General features: G+C 36.1%; 1 protein-coding gene and 1 pseudogene across 3 annotated transcripts in view; both read left to right on the plus strand.

The window, feature by feature from the left end:
* Positions 1-23,682, plus strand: part of Ylpm1 (YLP motif containing 1) — a 66,009-nt gene extending 42,327 nt beyond the window's left edge. For 2 of the 3 annotated variants that reach the window (XM_004837193.4, XM_021246421.2), the window contains 12 exons: positions 35-153; positions 1,096-1,247; positions 9,095-9,157; positions 9,441-9,560; positions 9,904-10,080; positions 10,167-10,250; positions 10,535-10,618; positions 11,797-11,877; positions 14,980-15,031; positions 20,236-20,366; positions 22,689-22,870; positions 23,294-23,682. In XM_004837193.4, coding sequence (XP_004837250.1) covers positions 35-153; positions 1,096-1,247; positions 9,095-9,157; positions 9,441-9,560; positions 9,904-10,080; positions 10,167-10,250; positions 10,535-10,618; positions 11,797-11,877; positions 14,980-15,031; positions 20,236-20,366; positions 22,689-22,835 — 1,210 coding nt within the window. In that variant the 3' untranslated portion in view covers positions 22,836-22,870; positions 23,294-23,682. The remainder of the gene's footprint in view (positions 1-34; positions 154-1,095; positions 1,248-9,094; positions 9,158-9,440; positions 9,561-9,903; positions 10,081-10,166; positions 10,251-10,534; positions 10,619-11,796; positions 11,878-14,979; positions 15,032-20,235; positions 20,367-22,688; positions 22,871-23,293) is intronic. The other variant, XR_015445041.1, reaches the window with a different exon arrangement.
* LOC147822762 (U2 spliceosomal RNA) lies at positions 22,211-22,342 on the plus strand (annotated as a pseudogene).
* Positions 23,683-23,963: the final 281 nt, after the last annotated feature.

Genomic DNA, 23,963 nt, shown 5'->3' on the forward strand with positions numbered 1-23,963 from the left:
TACTTACCAAAGTACTTCCTATTACACTTTTTAGGACTCAGTCATATCGAGACAAAAAAGACCATTCCTCATCCAGAAGAGGGGGATTTGATAGGCCATCCTATGACAGGAAGTCTGACCGACCAGCCTATGAAGGCCCATCCATGTTTGGAGGTAGAGCTATATCTTATTAACTGTAAGGATATTGAGAATGTACACAGTTGGAGAGGGGTTACATGTTACATTATGGATGTAAACTTTCCAAGTAAAATGTACTTGAGGATTTCTCAAAGATGACAGCATTCTATCAAGAATAGCAGTGTAATTAATGAAATAAATCATTTTTATATTATTAAAGAAATTTTGAAAAATAAATATAAAGTCATAATCCCACTACTCACTGTACTACAACTATTATAATTTTGTGTATTTTTCTTCCATTCTCTCTTTGCAAAGTATAAATGCAGGACAGTTGTTTTTTTTTTTCTTCCAGTGCTAGGGATCAAACCCAAGGCCTCACACATACTAGTTATACCCCTAGCTCTAAATGCACATATTTATTGTACTTGTTATAATTGATAATTGCACCATACACTTATGTAAATCTATTAGAGGCTCTGTGACATTTCATTGAGTAGATAAAATATAAGATCCTTATTTTGGACATGTAGGTTGTTTTTTTACTGCTGTAAGTTGCATGTAAACTAGAAACTCATACATGTAAGATTAAGCTTTCATAAGCGGGTGACTCTTGTTCCTAAAACTATAAAGCAGAAATTATAAAATTATCAGTCATGCTTGGAATTATATAGCAAAGTATTTAGTATTCTTCTATACCTTGTTACTTAATATAAACAAAGACAAATTCAATATTTTGCAGACATTGTTTTCCTGTAATATACCTAAATCTGTTATTTTCTTGATTTCAGTAGATTTATATTAAACTTTCTCTAATTTAAAAGTGGTCTTCAAATCATTAAACTTAGTCTGAATTATAAATAAGTTAAAAGCTGAGAGTTGTGCTCACTTCGGCAGCACATATGCTAAAAGCTGAGAGTTAACGTTCAAAATAATTATTATATGAGTAGTAATTTCATTCAACTGCTGGAAATCCAGAACGAAGAACTTATCCAGAGGAGCGAATTCCCCTGCCAGCTCCTTCCCTAAGCCACCAGCCACCTCCAGCTCCCCGGGTGGAGAAGAAGCCTGAATCAAAGAATGTAGATGACATTTTGAAACCACCAGGGCGCGAGAGCAGACCTGAGAGAGTGAGTCTTTTTCTTTTTCTTTTTTATGGTTCTAGGTATTGAACTGAGGGGTTTACACATGCTAGGCAAGAAGCCTACCATTGAACTATAGCCTAGCCCATAAGTAAATCCTGAGGTTAACTCATTTTCTTATAAATCCAAAGATGATAAGAGATCTTTTAAATATCTTGAATAGAAATTCCCTATCCTTCTGCAACATAGAAATAATCAGATTTAAGGCATCTTACCATCACTAAATCACCATATAATCTCATAAAGTACTTATCCTATACAGTAATAAAGAAGTTAAGAGGTAAGTTTCTTGTCAAAAATGTTGAAAACTTTAAAAAATAATTCATGAGAGCTCAATTAATTGCATTCTGAAGAGGGGGAAAGTACATTTGATCTTATGGTATGTGGAACAAAAAGAAAATTAGGAAACTTGGTAGCTTAGGCATAATTTCTTAGTGACTTCCAGATGCATACATTCTTTCAAATTTGTCTTGTATTGCAGAATAATTAGACTTTATTTGAATAAACTAATACTAAATATTTCAGCCAGATATTTTGATTCTGTGTATCTAGAATTAATAGATCATTGTTTTATGGTCTTTTGGGGTCTAGTATTAAAGTACAGCCGCTCGAGCCTTCCCGTGGTTGCTGTTTGCATGATACGGTAGTCCACTCTTACCGTAGTTTACTTTTTGCAGTTTTAGTTACCCAAGATTAACAGTGGTCTTAAAATATTAAATGGAAAATTTAGAAATACACAGTTCATCACGTTAAAATTATGTGCTATTCTTTCAGTCATGTAGTGAAATCTTGCACTGTCCTTCTCTGATCTCCCCAAGAAATAAATCATTTCTTTGTCTAGCATGTCCACATCATATACACTGCCCACTAGTAGCTATCTTCATTATCGGATTGACTGTCTTGTTTTGTTTTGGTGCCAGGGATTGAACTCAGGACCTTGCGCTTGCAAGGAAGGCACCGTGCCACTGTGCTAAATCCCAGCCCTTCAGATTGACTATCAAAGATGGCAGTGCTTGTATGTAGGGCTTGGTACTATCTATGGTGTCAGACATCTGCTAGGAGTCCTGGAATAGATCCCGAATGAGTAAGGCCATACTACTGTATACTGTTTACCATCTCTTTACTTTCATTCTGTATCTGTTTGTATCTTTGAGTGCAGAATGATTCCTATAGACAGCTAGAGTTTTTTTTAATGCAATCTGAAAGCCTCTGCCCTTTTTAGTTTTCTCTTTCAGGGCTGGAGATCATACCTGAGGCCATGGGCCAGGGATTTAGCTCAGTGACACCATGCCTGCCTCATAAGTGCAAGGTCCTGAGTTTAATCCCCCATACCAAAAAAAAAAAAAAAAACCCTGAGGCCTTGCACATGTTAGAGAAATCACTACCACTGAACTGCAACCCACACACATACACACCCAGCGTCTACCTTTTGATTGGATTGTTTAATCCACTGAAATTTAATTTTAAAAAATTTTTTAATATAATTGACTTAATTTTATTTTTAGGTTGTTTGTTGCAAGTGTATTCATCGTGTATTCTGCAACATTGCTGAACTCATCAATTACAATTTTAGTGGATTCTTAGGATTTTCTGTATATAAGATCATGCCATCAGCAAATGTAGTTTTACTTCTTCCTTTTTAAGCTAGATACCTTTTATTTCTTTTTCTAGCCTAATTTTTTAAATGTTTGGTAAAATTCAGTGATGAAACCACTGGGGCCTGAGCCTTTCTTTTTGGGAAGTTTTGTTTTATTGCCAATCCAGTCTCTTTACTTGTCGTCAGTCTATTCAGATTGGTTATTTTTTCTTGAGTAAGTTTTGGTAGTCTGTGCCTTTCTAGAATTTTGTCCATTTCATCTAAGTTATTTCATTTGTTGGCATGCAGTTGTTTATATATAGTCCTTTATAATCTATTTTTAAAATTTCTGTCAAGTTGTTAATAATGTCCCCCCCCCCCCCTTTTTTTTTTCAGTTCCAGGGATCGAACTCAGGTACTTGCGCTTGTGGAGCAGGCAGCGGAACCACTGAGCTAAATCCCCGGCCCATTCCCCGCCCCTTTTTTTTTAACTTCAAAGTTACTTTATTTTTCCCATGAGAAGAAAGACTAAATATCTGAAAGAATAACATTGCTAGATATTTATAAACAGGATGTGCAGATTGATTCCAGGTCAGTTCTGACACAGGGACTTTAGAATTCTCTCTCAGGAAATGAAATACTTGAATAGAGTTAATTCCTTTTGTATTCTTCTTTTGCATAGTGACTTTATTGATCCATCTGCGGATCGTGTGCTTTCATCCGCTTCTTTGATCTCACCCTCTGATCCAGACTTATTTGATTTATTCCCCTCTTCTTGCCCTTTTATGACTTCAGCTTCTTCCCTCTTTTGCTCAGGTTCACTTTCCTCTTCTTTTTCAAGAATTTCACCGTCACTTTGTTTTCCTCCTGCAAGTCCACTGGCTTCTCCAGGGCTGCTTTTTCTTCCACTTCTTGCCCCCTTTTTTTGAGACAGGGTCAGGCTGGCCTTGAACTCACTATGTAGCCCAAGCTGGCCTCCAACTCATAGCAGTCTGCCTCAGCACCCAACCACCCTTGCTGGGATTATATGCATGCACCATGACACCCAGCTCCCTGTTTGATTTCCGATCATTTGAGTCCTCTCCTCCCCTCCCTTCCCTTCCTTTGCCTCCCTTTCTGTCTTTCATGTTAGCCTAGGTAAAAATACCAATTTCATTGATCTTTTCAAATAACTGGCTTTTGGTGTTTATAGTCTGTTTTCTGTTGTATTAGAAAATACCTGAGCCTGGGTATTAACAATAAGCAAAAGAGTTTTGTAGGGGACAGGGGAAGGGGACGTTACCAGAACCTCTGCAGTTAGTCCTGGTCTCCTGCGAGCCACGGCAGCACACGGCGAATTACAGGAAAGGTAGAAAAATGAGACCGAGAAGAAGCTGAGCTTTGGGTCTGATCAGTGCTGCTCTAGGCAGCAAAGACAAAAGCCCCCAGCTTACCACACCTTGTATTCAGTACATCGGGAGAAACAAATGTAACAGATGACTTGCAGAGAGTTCAGTAGTTCACATTGGGATAAACAAGGTGTAACGGAAGGCTTGCAGAGAGTTCAGTACATCTCCGGCAAACAAGATGTTAATCAGTCCAAGAACAATGAGGAACTGAGCAGATGTTTGTTCTCCCAGGATGTTTCTTGTCCTGGAGAATCACAGCATCACTGGATCACTGAAGTCTCAGTTGTGACCGGAGGCCAAACTGGAGTTGTTCTGTAGCTGGGCTGTAGGCAAGAGAACTAGGCTAACCAAATGATTTATCCCTAGAATTATGTAGCATTGCTCCCAACATATCTCCCTTTCTTTTTGTTTTATGTGAAGGAGTTTTATTGAAAAGCAAGCACACCCAACAATGGCTTGTCCCTATGTAGTGTAAGGATTTATAGTTTGACTGGCTTAGCTGTCTATAATAAGCATAATTTTTCTTAATTGGGGCTGTAAAAGGATTAAAAAATCTAACAATTTGTTTTTAAACATTGGGTTTAAAAACTTAAAACTTTTGTTGAACTCAAATAACTATTGTCTTTAGTTATACTTTTCTACTGGGTGTTTAAGACCAAGTTACGGTGAGACCTATATTAAATAAAATCAATCTCTTGTTATCTAACAAGGTCAATTAAGTCTCCACAGGCACTGTCTTGGAACCATGCATAGAGCCTCTTAGCTCCTCTGTCAGTGTCACCCATCAGGATATGTCACGGCCTTGCTTGACCATGTTGCTTCCTGTGAAAGCATGGGAGATTTTTTTCCTCCAGGTGACATTCCTTTGGCACACTTTTTGTTGGATCTTTACTGTTTTGGTGTTCAGCAACCTCCCTGCTCAGGAGGTTGGATGACTCACCAAAAATGCAGGATCTCAGAGATGGTTCCCTCATGTGCTGGATCTTTTTGTTATTGTTGTTGACCTTGGAGGGCCAGGGCCAAAATATTGGCTGCCTTCTTAGCCCAAATACCTCTTCAGTTTTGGTCTCTAAACTTTGGTTGTTGAACACCCAGAAGAGAAGATCAATAACATTAGCATTGTAAGAGGAGTAGTGAACTCAATTTTTATAATTTTACCTGGATATAAGCATTTTGGAATAAAAATATAGCTAAACTGTTATTATTGCCAATGATAGTTGCTGTTGTGGTTGGATCCCTGAGTAGCTATCTTTTTATAGGACGTCATCTAAGGAAAATATATCAGCCTACAAGTGTGCCTATTTTCATAGGTGGCTGGAACATAAGAGAAGGGCAAATACCTGAATCAAAAGGTTATTACCATAAACAATGTTAGAAGGCCCATACAATTAGAGGGCATGAATACATTTTGTACACCAGAAAAGGAGCAGTAATAAATATCACAGTTACATAAAACCTTATGTTCTTCACTGTAGTTTGGTACCAAAAACCATCTTTCTAATAACACTCTTTTTTATGATACAGAAATTAAGTTTTTGAAGATGACCAATGTGGACATATTACAATAACATATTCAGAACATAACCAATGTAAACATTTTACAATCACATTTTAGCGCTTAAACATCAATGATAACCAATGTAATCAATTTATAACATATTTAGAATTTAAACTTCAATGATAACCAATGTAATCAACTTATAACATATTTAGAATTTAAGCTTCAATGATAACCAATGTAATCAATTTATAATAACACATTGAGACAATATTTGTTGTGGTGTGTCTCCCATAAGATTATAAAAATTACTAGGGGGGTCGGTCCCTTTAGTGAATTAAGACCAGAATAATTATTTTCTGGGTGGCCACTTCTTTATTCACCGAAGGGAGTACCCACAGTCTCTATTTTGACAAACAAAGAATAAGAATATATATATCTTCCTATTTTACAACTGCTTATTGCAATTTGATTATTGCATGTAGTTGACAATATACATTACTTTTATAAAATAAATCTCGGTGGCACTTTGATCAGTTAGCAACCTGGGAAGGAAGGCATGCCTTTAATTTAGTAACATTTATCTGTAAGCGAATTTAACAATAGGTGAATATCTTTTTTTAAAAAAAAGTTTTTTGAAAAGGTGAAAAGGAAAAGAAAAAAAAAATTGAGCTCAGCTGTACAGACAAACAACAGACAACAGACAAACATATAAGACAATTTACAAAATTAGAGTGCACTCAAATATATTTAGCCAAATTGAATCGTAATATCCTTTTTATGATTATTAGATTTATAATTGTATGACTGGTCAAAAACTTTGGAATAGTCAATTAACAGAGATCTCGAGATTAGAATCAGAAGGAATGAAAGCACTTTTATACCTGTAAATATAAAAGGAGCATTTTGAAGTTGTCCCCCACCTTCATAAATTTTTTACCATAAATCTATAATTATCATTCCTCTGGGGCCATCATCTCAGTCCTGGACCCTGCCATGGATTTGTTGGTTGTCGCTGGTGAGGTGGGTCCCTGAGGTGCAGCTGGCTCATCGCTTTCAGCCAGGGTGCTATCACTGATTCCGTGAGATGTTGGCGGTTCCACCAGCGTGACCCACGGTCTCACATTCCAGGAGGGCAGCCACAAGATGTTTTCATTATCTGTTAGGGCACAGGCGAAACCTCTCCCCCACGTTATTAAGGCAGGAGAAATTTTTTGACATATGGCCTTTTGTAATCTTAAAAACAAGTTTAATAATTTAGGTTCTAAGGTAGAGTAGACCATAGCTCCTTAGTCTTTGAGTCAACCAAACTGTGTAAGAGGAATCATTTAAAATATTAAGAGGTTGGGGAGGGAAGTTTTCAATCACAAATATAATGGCTAGCAACTCTGACCTCAGTGGACTAAGGCCCAAGTGGGGAGCGGTCAGGGGAGAGACAATTACCCCTTTGCCAGGCCTCACAGAGAGCGGTACCTACACGTTCCCATGATATTAAGTTAAACTGTCCCTTCCTGGGGAAAAGATGGGACATACATTTGCATGTCTTTTAACAAATCTTCACAGCACCCTTACGTACTGAGTACATAGCTTGCTTTAACAGCGACTTAAGTAATTTGGCAAAGTTACGCTGTTCTGTTGACAGAGACTGACCCATAGTTATAACTCAGCAAAGATAGAAAATTACCCCCAGCTGGACACACTTACCATCGGTGTCCCTCGTCCTAGTCCGGAAATCGTCCTGGGAGATCCGTGTGCTGTCTCTTACTGCAAGTTTGTCTCACAGGCGAGTTCACCCCTGGATCCGATTCATATCCACGTTGGGTGCCAAATGTAGGGGACAGGGGAAGGGGACGTTAGCAGAACCTCTGCAGTAAGTCCTGGTCTCCTGCGAGCCACGGCAGCACACGGCGAATTACAGGAAAGGTAGAAAAATGAGACCGAGAAGAAGCTGAGCTTTGGGTCTGATCAGTGCTGCTCTGGGCAGCAAAGACAAAAGCCCCCAGCTTACCACACCTTGTATTCAGTACATCGGGAGAAACAAATGTAACAGATGACTTGCAGAGAGTTCAGTAGTTCACATTGGGATAAACAAGGTGTAACGGAAGGCTTGCAGAGAGTTCAGTACATCTCCGGCAAACAAGATGTTAATCAGTCCAAGAACAATGAGGAACTGAGCAGATGTTTGTTCTCCCAGGATGTTTCTTGTCCTGGAGAATCACAGCATCACTGGATCACTGAAGTCTCAGTTGTGACCGGAGGCCAAACTGGAGTTATTCTGTAGCTGGGCTGTAGGCAAGAGAACTAGGCTAACCAAATGATTTATCCCTAGAATTATGTAGCATTGCTCCCAACAGAGTTTTATTTAGCTCACAGTTCTGGAATTTTAAGAGCCTTGCACCAGCATCTGCTTGGCTGTGGTGAGGGCCTTCTGGCCACATCACAGCATAATGGGTGATGTCATGGTGGGAATCTATGTAAAGAGAGAGATCACAAGGCAAGACAGAAGCCAGAGAGACGCTCAGGTTTGCCCTTATAACAATCTTTTGCACACCTATGAACTAATTAGTTCCCAGGAGGCCCTATCTCTTAAAAGATTCCACCATCTCAATACTGCCGCATTGGAAACCAAACTTCCAGCTATGAACCATTAAAAAAACACATTCAAATCATATCTAAACCATAACAAAATTTTTTTATTTTTCTGTTTTATAAAATTCTATATTTTATGAATTTCTGTCCTAACCTCATTTCCTTACTTTTGTTTCTTTAGATTGCACTTTTCCAGTGTCTTAAGGTAGAAGTTTAGGGTATTGATTTTAGCTTTCTTTTTTGATTTTTTGAGTCAGAGTCTTGCTGTGCAGTTAAGGCTGACCTTGAACTAATAATGTGGCCCAGGCTGGCTTCAAATCCTCGCGCCTTAGCCTCCTTAGTGCTGGGATTACAGGCATGTGCCACCACACCCAGCTAGCTTTCTTCTTTTTTAACATAGTCATTTATAGCTACAGATTTCATTTTAAGAACTTTTTTAGCCTAATCCTATGAGCTTCGGTATGTTTTATCTTTATTTTCATTAATTTCAGAGAGTTTCTGATTTTTGTTTTGATTTCTTTTTTGACTCATTGGTTATTTAGGAATGTGTTGTTTAATTTCCACATATTTGTGAATTTCTCTATTTTCCTAGTGTTAATTTTTTATTTTACCCCTTGTGATCAGATAAAATACTTTGTATTATTTCTGTCCTTTCAAATTTAACAAGTTTTGTTTCTTAGGCAATCATATGATCTCTTCTGAAGAATAATAGGTCATTGTTAACTAAGATCTCATTACAAAAAAAAATCTTTCAAGTGATTTTTTTTTCCCCATTGTATTTCAGATTGTTGTTATAATGAGAGGATTGCCTGGCAGTGGAAAGACACACGTTGCAAAACTTATTCGCGTGAGTATAGGGAAAACAGAAAAAAAACTTGCTTGTATAATGTGTGTCATATTATTGATACAGGTATCTGATCTATTTGATTGATTTTAGTGGCCTATACATCCACAGTAGATGTTGTCCTAAAGAAATTTGTATTCTACATAGGCAAATATTTTTGCCTCTGCTTAATTTGAAACCACCAGAAAATTATGTTATTTAGCCACAAGAGGGAACTTTGGTGTGCATATTCATTAACTGATATCACAGATTTCTTTTTTCACTTTTTAAACTATTTGACTCTTAGGATAAAGAGGTAGAATTTGGAGGACCTGCACCCAGAGTTTTAAGCCTGGATGATTACTTTATCACTGAAGTAGAAAAGGAAGAAAAAGATCCAGATTCTGGAAAGAAAGTGAAAAAGAAGGTATGGTATAGATTATATTCTGAATCTGATTCATTGGCAGTAGAGGAAAACATGTTCAGGGAGAGACAGATTTTTTGTTTTGGTTTGGTTTGGTTTGATTTTTGAAACAGTTTTACTATGTAGTGCCGGCTAGCCTCAAACTCATGATCTTCTTGCTGAGGGCTCCCATTTACTGGGATTACAGTCATATGCCACCACTCCTGGTTTGAGATGGCTTTTTTGAAAACTAAAAATTGTCTCTTTTCTGAACACAAACTTTGGTACTCAGACTAACCAGGGAAAGGATCTAAGATGTTTCTTTGCTTTAACTAACTCTGGATCTCTTTGGCGGGGTGCTTCTTAGGTAATGGAATATGAATATGAAGCTGAAATGGAGGAGACGTACCGCACCAGCATGTTCAAAACTTTCAAGAAGACTCTGGATGATGGCTTTTTCCCCTTCATCATTCTGGATGCTATCAATGACAGAGTTAGACATTTTGACCAGTTTTGGAGTGCAGCAAAAACCAAGGGATTTGAGGTATACACTTAACAAGAGTCTTAAAACACTTCATTTTCATATAAGTTTTATATTTCTTTGCCTAATTAGTATTCATTGTTGCTTAGGTATATTTGGCTGAAATGAGTGCAGATAACCAGACTTGTGGCAAGAGAAATATTCATGGAAGAAAGCTTAAAGAAATAAATAAGGTGATTTTTCAGAAACATAGAACAATAAAGTACCCTAAACTTGATTTTCTTAGAGTTAGTAGTATTGTCTGGAAGCTTTCTTGTTTATCCAGTTTTCTTTCAGAATATCTTTTTTGTCTGTTTTTGTAAATGTTTCTTTTTCTTTGATATAAGTGAAAGGGGCTTCTAGCTCTTCCTGGAATTGGCCTATTAGACTTTATAATATTAAATTTATTTTAGATCATACTTGGTCTTTGTTAATAGTAGATTACAGTAATAATTTGACCTCCTGAATCTTTCAATAGATGGCTGATCACTGGGAAACTGCACCTCGTCACATGATGCGTCTAGACATTCGTTCTTTACTACAAGATGCTGCGATTGAAGAGGTAAGTGTGCACTGTTGGTTCAAATGCCGTTTATGTATGGTCACAAGAGGGTAGTACTGGGGATTGAACCCTGGGAATGCTGAGCTACATCCCAAGCCTTTTTTATTTTGATACAGAGTTTCACTAAATTTCTAGTGAGACTTGGCTCAAACTTGGCAATCTTCCTGCCTCAGTCTCCTGATTAGCTGGGATTATAGGTGTGTACCACTGTGCCCAGCTACATATATACGTGTTACATATTTATCGTTAATATTAATGTTGGCACTATTATTATGGAACCATTTGAGAGTTAAGTTGCAGACTTCATAACACACTACCCATAAATATTTCAGTAGATGTCTTCTAAGCATAAGAACAATCTCCTATAAAACCAGTTAAATATCAAAATGAGGAAATTTAACATTGATAAAATATTTTATTAAATAATATAAATTTTATGAATTAAATTTCTTAAGTATCTAACATAATCCATATTCAGATTTCACCAACTGTCCCTATGATGTGCTTTATAGCAATTTTTAAAATTCAGAATCCAGCTTGTTGATATAAAAAGCAATTTCTCAGCCTGACATTTTCATGAAAAACAAAGCAGTTTTGAAAACTATATGCCAGTTGTTTTTTAATTGAGGTTTGTCTGTTTCCATAGGCTTAGGTTTAGGTTAAACATTAGCAGGAATGGTACATGAGTGTGTTACATGAGGATTCATATGATGTTAGTTTGTCTCTTTATTGTCATTTAGACATTGATCACTTGGCTAAGGTGTATCTATCAAGTTCTACCTTTTTATCTTAATCTATAGGGAGATACTTTGGAACTTTTAATATCCTATTCCCCAACACATTTTCACTTACTTGCCTGAGTCAGTTATTAATTTGGTGAAAGAAAGTCTTTATTAAAAAAAAAGTCTTTATTATAAAAAAGAGATTTTCAATTTTACTCACTTGTGTACTTCCATTTTATTTGACCTCTTCCTGTGAGAGTTACCTATACTCAGTATTGTCATTGTGTAAATTACTTAGTATGTAAAAATAAATAAGTAGATAACAATTATGTCATATGTAACAGTGAGTCTATGCTCTCTTGCTGTGGGCAGTGGTGATTATTCCAGATAGTGATTCAACATTTTCCTAATGTTAACTCCATCTTTTTTTTTTTTATGATTATTGGCATATTGTAGGTAGAGATGGAAGACTTTGATGCAAATATTGAAGAACAGAAGGAAGAAAAGAAAGATGCAGAGGAAGAGGAAAGCGAACTGGTAGGAGACAGACCAACCACTTTGAACAAAGTGTCTTTTTGTTAGAATTCTTAACTAGGGTTTATATTCAGAACTGTGGTCAGATTACTACTGTTAATATACACATTATAATGGTGAAAGATTTCATAGGAAACTTTTGGATGCTTTTTATTTTTCTTTAGACCAAAAAAGAATCCTGTAATGTTAAACAAAGTGCTAAGAAACTTACATTTGCACTCACTCATCTCTTTGTGGGTGGTTTTAGGGAGTATATTTTTAAAGAGAATCAATTACATATGAAAGAACATTCTTACATTCCAGCAGGTTACGTGGTACAGCCTACCCAACATACACATAATTGTCTGTTCTTTGCTACGAATCTCAAAATTGAGTTTCTGCCAACTGAGGCAGAAAAACTTACTGAATGAGGAGGCAGAGGGTTTGCCACTGGCTGCTGGATTTGTTATTCTGCATTTTATCCTGTTAAGTGATGGGGAAAAGTATTTGACATGTATAGGCAATGGACTTTGCTTAGGCTGATTAGAAGCTTACATATTGTGAGTTCAAAGTTCCTGTGTACCTCCTGTAAATGCTTCTGGTCACACCTCTGTAGAAGTGTTTGCCTCTTCCTGTCCTTCAAAAAATGCAACCTAAAGAGTTATGATGACTTCTGTGTGTGCTAATGAGGTACAAAAATTAGCATTGCTTGGGATAGTGTTACTTTTACAATCCAAAATATTTGGTCTGTTTAATACTTCAGCCTCTGCTAAAGTCACTTCTCATAGTCCTCTGAAAATGTACACATCGAGAACCCTGATTCCTACCCCCTACAGTATACAGTCCTCAAAGAGTGGTCCCATGTGTGATATAGAGAACTCTGGATAGAAATTGTGTTTATATAGAGTTGGTGTCAACCTCTGCATTCCTAGATTTTAAATGTACATTAAAAAGTAAGCTTTAAAGTTAATGGTATTTGAGTCTCGATATGTTTCCTTTTGATTTTTTTAAACAAGTTTCTTATTCTTAAGTTTGTATTTTGACATGAATAATCTAAAATGTAATAGGTAATTCACTTACAGGTCCACGCTGTTCTGGAATATAGTTAACCTCTTTAGCTACTTGCAGCGTGTATGCTAGAAAGTGACCCTGTGAAAAGTCTACAGTGTTATGTATTAGCTTTCTGAAACTCCATCTTTTGTGGAGATTTTATTTCAGGATATGGTTCACAACATCTCATTTGCTTAGGTGTAGGTCAAAACTTGGGAGTTTTTAATTGAATGTACAATTATTTTTTAAAGTGAAATACACTGATGCTATATTTTTACATCAGCCATATGACAAGGAAGCCTTAGAATTTTACCCTGCTGGACTATCTTTTATTTCCAAGTAGCTTACTATTTTAAGCAGTGGAAAGATAATAAAGTTTTAAGGAAGAACAGATGGTTTCAGCAGGGGGAAATTAATACACTTATTTGCTTATCTTTACATTCTAAAACTTCTCTTAACCCATTCAAAAAACAGAATCCAGGTCTTCTACTGTTGGTGTCTATCCCAAAAGTAAAAGTTTCTTGGAGAATATTTACCAATGAGTAAAGAGCAAGTGCCCTGTTATTAAGACCTTTTTGACAGAATGTTCACTAAACTGCATTTTCTACTCTGTACTGATTAATACAAGTGGGTGAAATCCAAACATTTCTTGGTTAAGAGAATCCTTCTTGTGAGATCATTGGTGTGACAGTTTGCCTTCTTTAGTGTTTCAGTGAACCTAGTGGATAAGATTTAGAGTTTATAAATATTATTCCAGCAATGTTTAAGGCTTTCAGATGATTTTTTAGATGTCATTTGTACAAGTTTCTTCAGTCCTTTTAGTGCCATCACTTCAGCATAGCTTTGTATTGGTTTGTTCTACAAATGTATTTGGAAAATATAATTTTATAACCTGATTTACTACCTACTAAGTTGAAATTGAATTCTTAATTCTGACTTCAGACTAGGAATGTATAAACCCCATAAGTTTCCTGGAATAATGATGATACTCATGTAAACTCTTCCATAGAAGCTTTTGTAATGATCTTCAACATGCTTTCTGTGTGTCAGTCTGTTCTATCAACTCAAACATTCTCAATAATAGAGATATAATGATTCATAAAAGAAGATGCTGACACCTTTGATGTATCTATCTGTTCTGTTTACTAGGTCCTGACATTAAACATTCTGTGTGGTAGGGTCTAATAGAAAATGGAATCCAAATAAAGGAAAGGGGGATTCATGATAACTCTCATGGAAAAAGCATACACTTGTTCAATGACTAAACAGAAGGGATTACTACATAGTTTAGTAGGCACATTGGGAAATTGGAACATGTTTTGGGAGTTTGTTTCAAATAAACCACTCATTTATCTTATAAAATCTGAAATGTTAAGTTGCCTGTGGAGATTTCTGGTTTTTCATACAGTAGAACATAATTTTAAAAGACATCAGGAATAATAATCTCATATACAACTGATGAAAGAAAAATGCTTTGAAATTGATTCAATAAAATTAGCCTTTGTAAGATTAACTGGTACATGGATTGAGTCATTTTTAAATGAATTTGAACTTCATAATTGTGCACTTGGGTTCAATGATACTAGCTCTTTTTTCTTTTGATTACTTAAAATGACGCTGAATATCAAGTAATTATCTTGAAGAACACATTTTGAACCTCATGGCTATAATCACTTAAGAATAGCAATTGTATTGAGAAAATAACCTAGTTAGTATTGTAAATTCTCTGATCTCTAAATGTTATTAATATTGGCACAGTAACTATCTATACATTCCTACCATAATTGCTATTCAGCTGTTGTTCAGACTACAGTTGTGAGTCCTGAACTGTAGCTACCTCAAAGCGCCTTCCTGATACTATCCTGAAGTGACAACTCTGAAAATTGTGCAGTCATGTTTGGTGAATTTGGTCATTTAGTTTCTTCGAAGATAAGATTGTTTTCCCTAAGCATATACTTAAAAGTAGTGAGTGGAAACTGAATCCATTCCCAGTTTTAATGCTTTTCCAGTTCAAAAGTGTTATGCATGTATGTGTCTCTTTCTAACCCTTCGAGCTTCTCTCTGTGTACGATTTAGGGTTACATTCCGAAAAGCAAATGGGAGATGGACACATCTGAGGCAAAGCTAGGTGGGTATTTCCTTTTTCCTGTTTTTCTATGTGATACCTGATGGTAATTGGTCATAGAGCTTTCTGCTATAAGAAGAACAAATTTCTCAGAAGTTTTGCCTGTATCAGGAGCTTTGCCCTACCTGACATCCTCCAATGTGTTTCGTTCACTAGCTTTTGGTTTAATTATATCTTGTGATGGAGTGAAAAGAAGAGTATTTTAAAAGGACTGATTTCAATATCATTTAGTTTTTTGGAGTAATGAAAATATTTGGTAAACAAAATACTATTTCTAATATTCATTTTTTTATATTAATCAGAAATATTAATGCTGATGCCATTTCTTTTTTTTAAATAATATTTAACTGCAGTCCGAAGTTGATCCTGTTTATGAATACTTTGGATAATAGTTATACATATTAAAGTTTTTTTAAAAAAATAGTTTAAAGGGCCAGGGATTTAGCTCAGTGGTTTCGCCACCTGCTGCGCAGGCGCCAGGACCCGAGTTCGATCCCCAGTAACAACAACAACAAAAAAAATAGTTAAAAGATAATTTTCTTACAGAGTTTCTGGATAGAGTGAAGTAGATATATAATTTAGATTTTTGAGGAGCCTGTTTTGTGAAATTCCATTTAAAATTTCCTTCAGATTGTCTTTAGCGCCACTTTACAAGATTAACCTGTTAAAATGATTGTCTAAATCAAACTTTGGAGTTGCTTAATGTGAAGTTTTTCATCAAGGAAAAACGTATGTATCGAATGGATTCCTACAGTATTTCATGGTGATACTGTAAAATGTTTTTAAAGTTTTTTTACTTCACTTAAACAACATCTTGGTTAAGGTGTATATCAATAAAAATCTAAGAAAACATGCTGGCGACTTTTCATGTACAGAGGCCTTACTAGTGTTTGAAGCATGACTATCAGTTCCTGTGTTTCTCTTCCTGGAATCATGCTGTTGCTCCAAAACTAAAGTAACCATCTAAAAATCTTAAATTCATAGAACAAGTTTAGTCATTTGGCTGCTTCACTACTTAGGACACATTATGTTTCTGACATCAAAAGACAGCACATTTTACACACAATTGTATGGTTTATGCCTTCCATTTTGCCCAGAGTCTTCAGAAATTTGCTTAGTGTATGTCAAGTAAAAACTGTGTAATTAGCCTGACATGGTGTTGCATTCCTGTGATGCCAGTACTCTGGAGTGTGAGTTAGGAGGATTGCAAGTTCTAGATCAACCTGAGCAACATAAGAAGTTCAAGTTTGGCCTGGAACTGAAGTGAGACCCTGTCTCAATAAAAAACAAAAAAAATACATACACACATATATATATATATATGTAAGCCTGTAATCCCAGCACTCAGGAGGCTGAGGCTGGAGGATCACCACAAATTTGAGGCCAACCTGAGCTACATAGTGAGTTCAAGGCCAGCCTGAACCACATAGTGATACCCTGTCTCCAAAAACCAAATAATAAAATAAAAAATAAATACAATTAAGTATGTAGGAGAGTAATAACCACAGATTACTTTTTAAAAATAAAACTGCTTTAGTTCTGCTTATTTTGACATTAATTCTGTTTAAAGCTCTGTATTTTTTGAATAACTTGTAAGACTCTAAGATCATTTCTTTCCCTTGATTCTCTAAATTGTGATCATCCTTTGGGGACAACAGAGAGGATAAATAAAAAAAACAGTTATAAAAGGTGATAAATATTATAGCTAAGCAAAGCAAATATTCACCAGAGGTATTATATAATATATATTCTGGATCCCAGTCTGTTTTCTGCTTTCCTTTCCAATTTCCAAGGAAAAATGAAACTAGAATTAAGTCATGATAACTGTTCAAGAATATAGGATGTGGATATTGGTATTAATTTCTGGAAAAAGTCTGGCTTGTCTACTACTCAGAAAATACATATTTTAAAGATTCAGTCCATTTTAAAGATGATGGTAATAAATTGCAGAGATGGCATTCTTAGGTCTTTCAGTTAGAAGCACTGAAGTGGGCAAGGGATTTAGCTCAGTGATGCCACTGCCTGCCTCGCAAGCGCAAGGTCCCAAGTTCGATCCCCAGTACCAAAAAAAAAAAAGCGCTGAAGAAGTAGTAATGACTCTAGAAATACTAATATGTTAGAAGTTGAGCTTTTGCTGTTTTAGTAAGCATGACAGTGGTATTTTGTATTAGGACTTGAATCTTCCACCACGGTATTACAGTATCTTGAGAGCTAATACAGCCGTGGAAAAAGACAAATTGAGTGAACTTTCTTGAAAGTGCTCACTTTTTTGAGAGTGGTCTATTGAACCAACTGAAAAGAAATTTTTTTCTCTAATTTATGAGAATCTTCATCTGAGAATCTCTTTGTGTTGCTTTCCTTATCATAACAAATTTAATTTGTTGACTACCAGGTACAATGTTTTTTTCTGAGTACCAACATTCTTAAGTTACTCTTGATAACGTGATTATGCTGGGTGGAAACATAGTAAGCTATGACAGTATTACACTGCTAAAGTATTCAAAAGAAGAGCCAAATCTGGAACTGAGGAGTTTTGATTCACAAATGAGTCGGTCAGTAAGAAAATACTCCATAATCTTTTAAGCGTTTGGATTGCACTTTGCAGATTCTTGATCTATGTTCAGCATATAGTTTAACTGTGTCTGAGTGTTAAATTGGATGCAGTATAATTTTAGAGCAGTTCAGAACAAGTCTGAACTACAACTGGTATGAGTGTCACCAAATTGTTGATCTTTACCTGTAGTCCATCTTTAGTCATTCCTGACTGCTCCTTCCTAGCTGGGACATAGGCTTTCCAGGGCAAGGGTGGGTATTACATGTCATATCAGATGCTAGGATTCAGCATTTAAGTTACATGATTTTAGTATCTCAAACTATTAGTACTAGAATATTTGAGACAATTATCATCCTAATTTAGGTTTCTCCATGTAAAGTATTTTTGCTTTTCCCAGTGTCATTTGTACTTATGAGTTGTTGTATATTGGCCTTCTGCACACCAGACAGACTTCATCTCTTCAATTAGAATCTATTATTATTTCTATAGATTCACAACCTTTGTGTGTTCACCTTGAACGGATTTTTCAGAAATTCTACTTACATTTAAGAAATACACATTGATGTACCGAAAAAAATTTTCTGAATATATATTGTTTTAAAGATGTAAAATTCTGTGGCCTGCCAAGTTGAATTTAAAGCTTCATCTTCATCTTAAAACTTCCATCTTTTGAAACTCAGACCTCTGAAAATCATTAGTGTGAATATATTGAACACCAGACTTCCTTCTGTAATTAACACCCCAACCCCAGATCCCTCTTCCGTCACCTTATGCCATCCATCTGTGTGTTTGGGTTTCCAGTATGCCATGTGAAAGAGCTGTGAGCTTTTCTTCAGTCCCAAGAAAGAACTTTAAACATGCTTGCACAATAAAATTTTAAATTAAACATTTCAAACAAGGGTGCTCAGACTAGAAATACATAGTCTTCTGGACTTCTAAGTTGCAAATATAGAACCGCCTGGTGTGTAACTCCTGTCATATACCCAGAGGATGAAAAAATATTGTAGTTTTCATACTGCCCTCATATATTGCTGCCTGGCCATGCTCTATTCTTGGAATTGAAGAGTGAAATTTTTCCTTTGAAGTATGTTAATGTCAAAGTTGATTGTATTAAGTTTGGAAATCCATTGAGATTTGTTTCTTAAACCTCAGTGATGGAGCTTCCTACTCTTTTGGTAGTACTGTAATACAGTGTTGAACTGAGACCAGTCTTACTGCTTATGGGACCTGTTGGTTTTCTAGTACTATATCCTGCGTCTCTCTATAGTCAAGGCATCGCTTCTTTCAGATCATGTGTAATATGGCTGGTAGATAGAGCCATTTGATACAGCTTGTGATTTTCAAAGGAGATAGAAGACTGTTTCTGTGGAATCCATCCATAAGAAAATTTTGCCAAAACAAGATGATAAAATTTTGAGTTTTGTAAAGTATCATTTGCCTTATTACTGATTTTTCAATGATAATTATTTTCATGGGGGAGATGTTTTAGAACTAAAAGCTTCACCAGTTATGTAAAAATCTTTCAGATTTTTAAAATTTGTACAGTTAGTTGTGTGTGAAGCTTATGATACTTGAATTATAAACTCACCTCCTTCTTGCCATTGCTTCCATTGTGCTTTTCATGTCAAGTCCCCTTCAACTTGGTGCCTTAAAGATTTCTATTATTTTCACACCCTGAATGGAGTTCAGTGAAATGTGGTTTTGTGTTCCTGAAGTCAAGGCTTCCTTTATTGGTCTGCGTAGTAGTAGTGTTTGTATAACTTCAGATGATTCAAAAGTTTAATGCTTCTATGTAGCTAAAAATGTTTATAACTCATAATATTCTACATGTAGTATTCAAAATCAATATTAATAACCAATAAAAAAACCAACACATTTTCATTGTGTGTTCTTCTTTAAGACACCTAACTTCCTATCTCATAATTTCTGAATGTGCCATCCCTCTTCATTTAATTGATTATAGTTGGGAGAACTGACCCTCTCAAATTCACAGTTCAGAAAGAAATATCTGATTTGGGTACTTTGCCTGACTAGTCCTTCCTTAATCTCAGAATGGTCAACATTATTTCATGTTATATCCAAAGAAAGTGGTTCTCTCTTACTGTTATCTTATGCATAAACATTAACTCAGGGTGAATACTCTCACAGCAGCCCAGATTCTGAGAAACTTAATCTAAAACCTTCTTAAGCATTAATTTGGCTCATTAAGTTCTTGGTACTACCTGCTTTTCATCTGATACAGAATAACATGATTGTAGATCAAATGAGTGGTACTAATATTGTGTTGAAGAAAAAAAGGAAGTAATTGTTTTTAGGGGAAAAAACTATATTTTCCTTCAGAACATGAAAGCTGAAGGGTGATTTGGGGAAATTGGGAAGACAAGGAAACTAGGAGACAAATGCCTCATTGCTTTGCCTGTATTTGTTAAACCAACATTATAGTACAGTATAATGACTGTCTATATGAACACCAGACAATGGAAATTGCACAGAACTTGATGTTCTCTCAGCCTTGAAGATAGTTTGGATCTGTACAGGATACTGTGCTCAAAAATGCGGATACTCTCTGAAAGTACTCCTTCCTTTCCCTTGTTTGTGTATTGTGTGCAAATTCACATTTTTCCTTAATGCTTTGGCTCTGTTTGTCCCTCAGACAAGTTGGATGGCTTGAGGACTGGTACTAAAAGAAAACGTGACTGGGAGGCGATTGCCAGCAGAATGGAGGATTATCTTCAGCTCCCTGATGATTATGAAACTCGTGCTTCTGAACCTGGGAAGAAGAGGGTAAGTTTTGTCAATAATTACCAACTGATGAAGGGCCCACTTAAGCATCTGGTTTTGGAAAGATACAGGTGAATAATCATATGAGTGCTACTTTTAGAGCAGTTTAGTTTATATATTGTCTTATACATTTTTAAAAAATCATTCCTTACAAACTTTAGATCAAAATATAAAAGTAAGTAGGGCTGGGGATTTAGCTCAGTGGTTCCAGTGCCTGCCTCGCAAGCACAAGGTCCCGAGTTCGATCCCCAGTAACAAAAACAAAATATAAAAGTAACTTTGGGGGGGAGTATTGGGGATTGAACTCAGGACCTTGTGTTTGCGAGGCAGGTGTGGTGCCACTGAGCTAAATCCCCAGCCAGTAACTTTAAAAATGGAGAACAGAGGGCCGGGGATTTAGCTCAGTGGTTTCACCGCCTGCCTCGCAAGCGCAAGGACCCGAGTTCAATCCTTGGTACCAAAAAAAAAAAAATGAAGAACAGAACCTCACATGGCTAGTATGCTGTCTCCCCTAAAGGACTTGGACCTACCCATTTGTGATATTTTTGTCATAGTGCAAAAAGAGTCAAGTACAGAGTAGTATATAGGAGTCTGTGGTACTTCTTAGTGGATTTTATGTGTAGTGTCCAACTCCTTGGGGTTCTGACCATGAGTACCCTTCTGTATTGTAATGTCATTTACCAAAAGAGAAAAACCTATGGGAGTCATAAGCTTGAGATTACTGAAAGGCCAGTTAGAAGATATGTAATTGAATTGTTGAATTTACAAATATGAAATTCATGGGCGAGATCAGACTAAGATAATAAACTTGAAAAAATGGTATTTAAACCATGAGACTAAATGATAATAGCCAAAGGAAAGAGTATAAATACAGGAAATAGTATAAAATACAGGAAAAAGTATAAATAGAAAATAGGATATAGGATTCCAAAACTTAGAAGTTCAGAAAGAGATGTTTCACAAAGAAAAGAGTAAGTAATTTTTAAATGATCCAGAGAAGACAAGTAAATTAGAAGCAAGAAATGACAACATTTTTGTTTTGGCAACATGGAGGTCACTGATGACTAGTTTTCTTAGAGATGAGATGAAAGCCAATTTGGAGTAGATTGAAGAATGAATAGGAGATGAAGAACTGAATAACAAATGTAGACAACATTTTCAAGAAATTTTACAATGAAAGGAAGCAGAAGAATGAAGCCAGGACATGGGATAGGTTTTCTACATAATACTGAATTCAATGAAAGTGATAGATGTGTGTATCTTTTTTTGTTTTCATGGCAGTAGTCCTGAGGATTGAACCCAAGGCCTTGCACATGTTAGGCAAGTGCACTACCACTAAGCTGTATTGTATACTATTCTGCACAAGGTTTTTTCAGCTAATTCGTCTTGATCTTTCTAAATAGCATATATATAGACTTAGAATTCTTTTAAAGGACTACCACGCCGGGGATTTAGCTCAGTGGTTCCACCTCCTGCCTCGCAAGTGCAAGGACCCGAGTTCGATCCCCGGTACCAAAAAAAAAAAAAGAAAGGACTACCTAGTATGCCATTGTTTGGTCATTTATTTTACCCAGTCCCTTATTGATGGATGCCTGTGCTGTTTCCATTTTATTGTTAATACAGTTACTGCAGTAGAAGTCATAATGGCATGTATTTTGGCTTCTTTTTGCAAACATATCTCTAGGGTGAATTTTCACATTAAAGCTGCAAGGTCATAGAATATGATTTACTATTCTGGTGATATAATAAGGTAATTTTCCAAAAAGGGTATATCTATTATTTGCCTGATGTGGTAAATGCCTATTTTTTCTGTTTTGTTTTGTTTTGTTTTGTTTTTGGTACCAGGGATCACTTCTCGGCCTTTTGGCTAAGATCAAGTGTAGTATCTGTTCTTATCAGTTTAATATTTTTTCATTTTTACACTGCAATGCTATCAAACTTTCTAACTTTTGATAGTCTAATAGATGGGAAAATCTCATTTAACATTTCTTTAAGAATGAGATTGTATATCATTTCTTTATTTACATCATTTCTTTATTAATGTTCTCAATGCTTGAATATGATTTTCTTTAATTCTCTCAGATGACTTTTTCTTTTAAACTTGTAGTTTCAAATGTGTTGTTCTAGGGCTGGGGATTTAGCTCAGTGGTTCCACTGCCTGCCTCGAAAGTGCAAGGTCCCGAGTTTGATCCTCAGTACCAAAAACAAAAAAGAAATCAAATGTGTTGTTCTGCCCCTTAAATGATCCAGAGAGGAAGTGGGATCTTGCTTTTTTTTTTTTTTCTTCCTTCCCTACAGCCTAGTCTAATTCTGTGTTCTCTTTAGGTGAGATGGGCAGACCTGGAAGAAAAGAAGGATGCAGATAGGAAAAGGGCCATAGGTTTTGTGGTCGGACAGACTGACTGGGAGAAGATCACAGATGAAAGCGGTCACCTGGCTGAAAAAGCTCTCAATCGAACCAAATATATATGAGATTAGTTTTTGAATGGAGTCATTATTCCTCTAAGGTAAGAGTATCTAGTCATATAAATAGCTTACTATGCGGTTACTTCAAAGGTTTTAAGATAAAGGAGACAGCATGCTTTGCTAAAAATGTTTTCTAGTTTTGAAATAGAAAGTATGTGCTAGTTGCTAACATTTACAATACAAAGATTTGGAAAGTAAGCAGTTTTCTATAACCTGGCTCATTTATAAAAATATAAGATGAGGCCTGGGGATTTAGCTCAGTGGTTCTGCCGCTTGCCTCCAAGCACAAGGACCCGAGTTTGATCCCCGGTACCAAAAAAAAAAATATATATATATATATATATATATGAATTAAGCTTGGATTCTATGGATTTGGAAAGGTGTATAGTCATGTTATGTTATGAGGGCTCCTGAACTTTCTGCCTATACTTTCCTGGTGTGACAACCATTTCTTTTCTTTCTAGGTGGTTCGCTTTGAGGTGATCTGAAGCCAAGTCCTTGTGGAGCTTCTTTGTGTGTCACCTTGCCTCCATGTTTCAATTTTGTTTTATTTCTACCGCTTTAGTTTTTTAAAGTTCTCCAGTGCCCCCAAGAGGTATTAGGTCTTGCTATACTCAAGCAAGACATTAATTTTTCTTTTTAACTACTTTGGGAGGGAGGGAGTGCTAGCTTAACTGCTGAAGCCAGGTGGGGGTTCGCTGGAGGTTTTCAACAGAGACTGTTTCCTCCACTGTACAATATCACAGACTATCTCTTATCATTGCTTTGTGGCTGTTTTTGTTTTTTATTGTATGTAACCAGTAGCTGATTGTACTAGGATTAAAACAATAAACTTTCACGATAAAGCCAGTGAGATTCGTGGGCTATACAGCATGGGCCCTTTTCTCTTGTGTTCTTAATTTTATTTTTTAGCTTTTAAAATATGCTGTGTCCTAATTACATGCTAGCTGAAGATCCCAAACCTTGTTCTCACTGAATATTATATACTTCAGCAGTTCTGTGGCACATTGTCAAACACAAGGTTCAGCAATATTCAAAACACTCATCTTTGTTTAATAGGCCGATTTCTTTTAGTGTATTGAAGACCAAATTCCAATATTCTTCAGTTTCATGGAGCATATCTATTCTGTAATA

This window comes from Heterocephalus glaber, unplaced genomic scaffold (assembly GCF_053883595.1).
Source record: "Heterocephalus glaber isolate CG9 unplaced genomic scaffold, H.glaber_assembly_v1.0 deba00001608, whole genome shotgun sequence".
NCBI classification, from domain to species: domain Eukaryota; kingdom Metazoa; phylum Chordata; class Mammalia; order Rodentia; family Bathyergidae; genus Heterocephalus; species Heterocephalus glaber.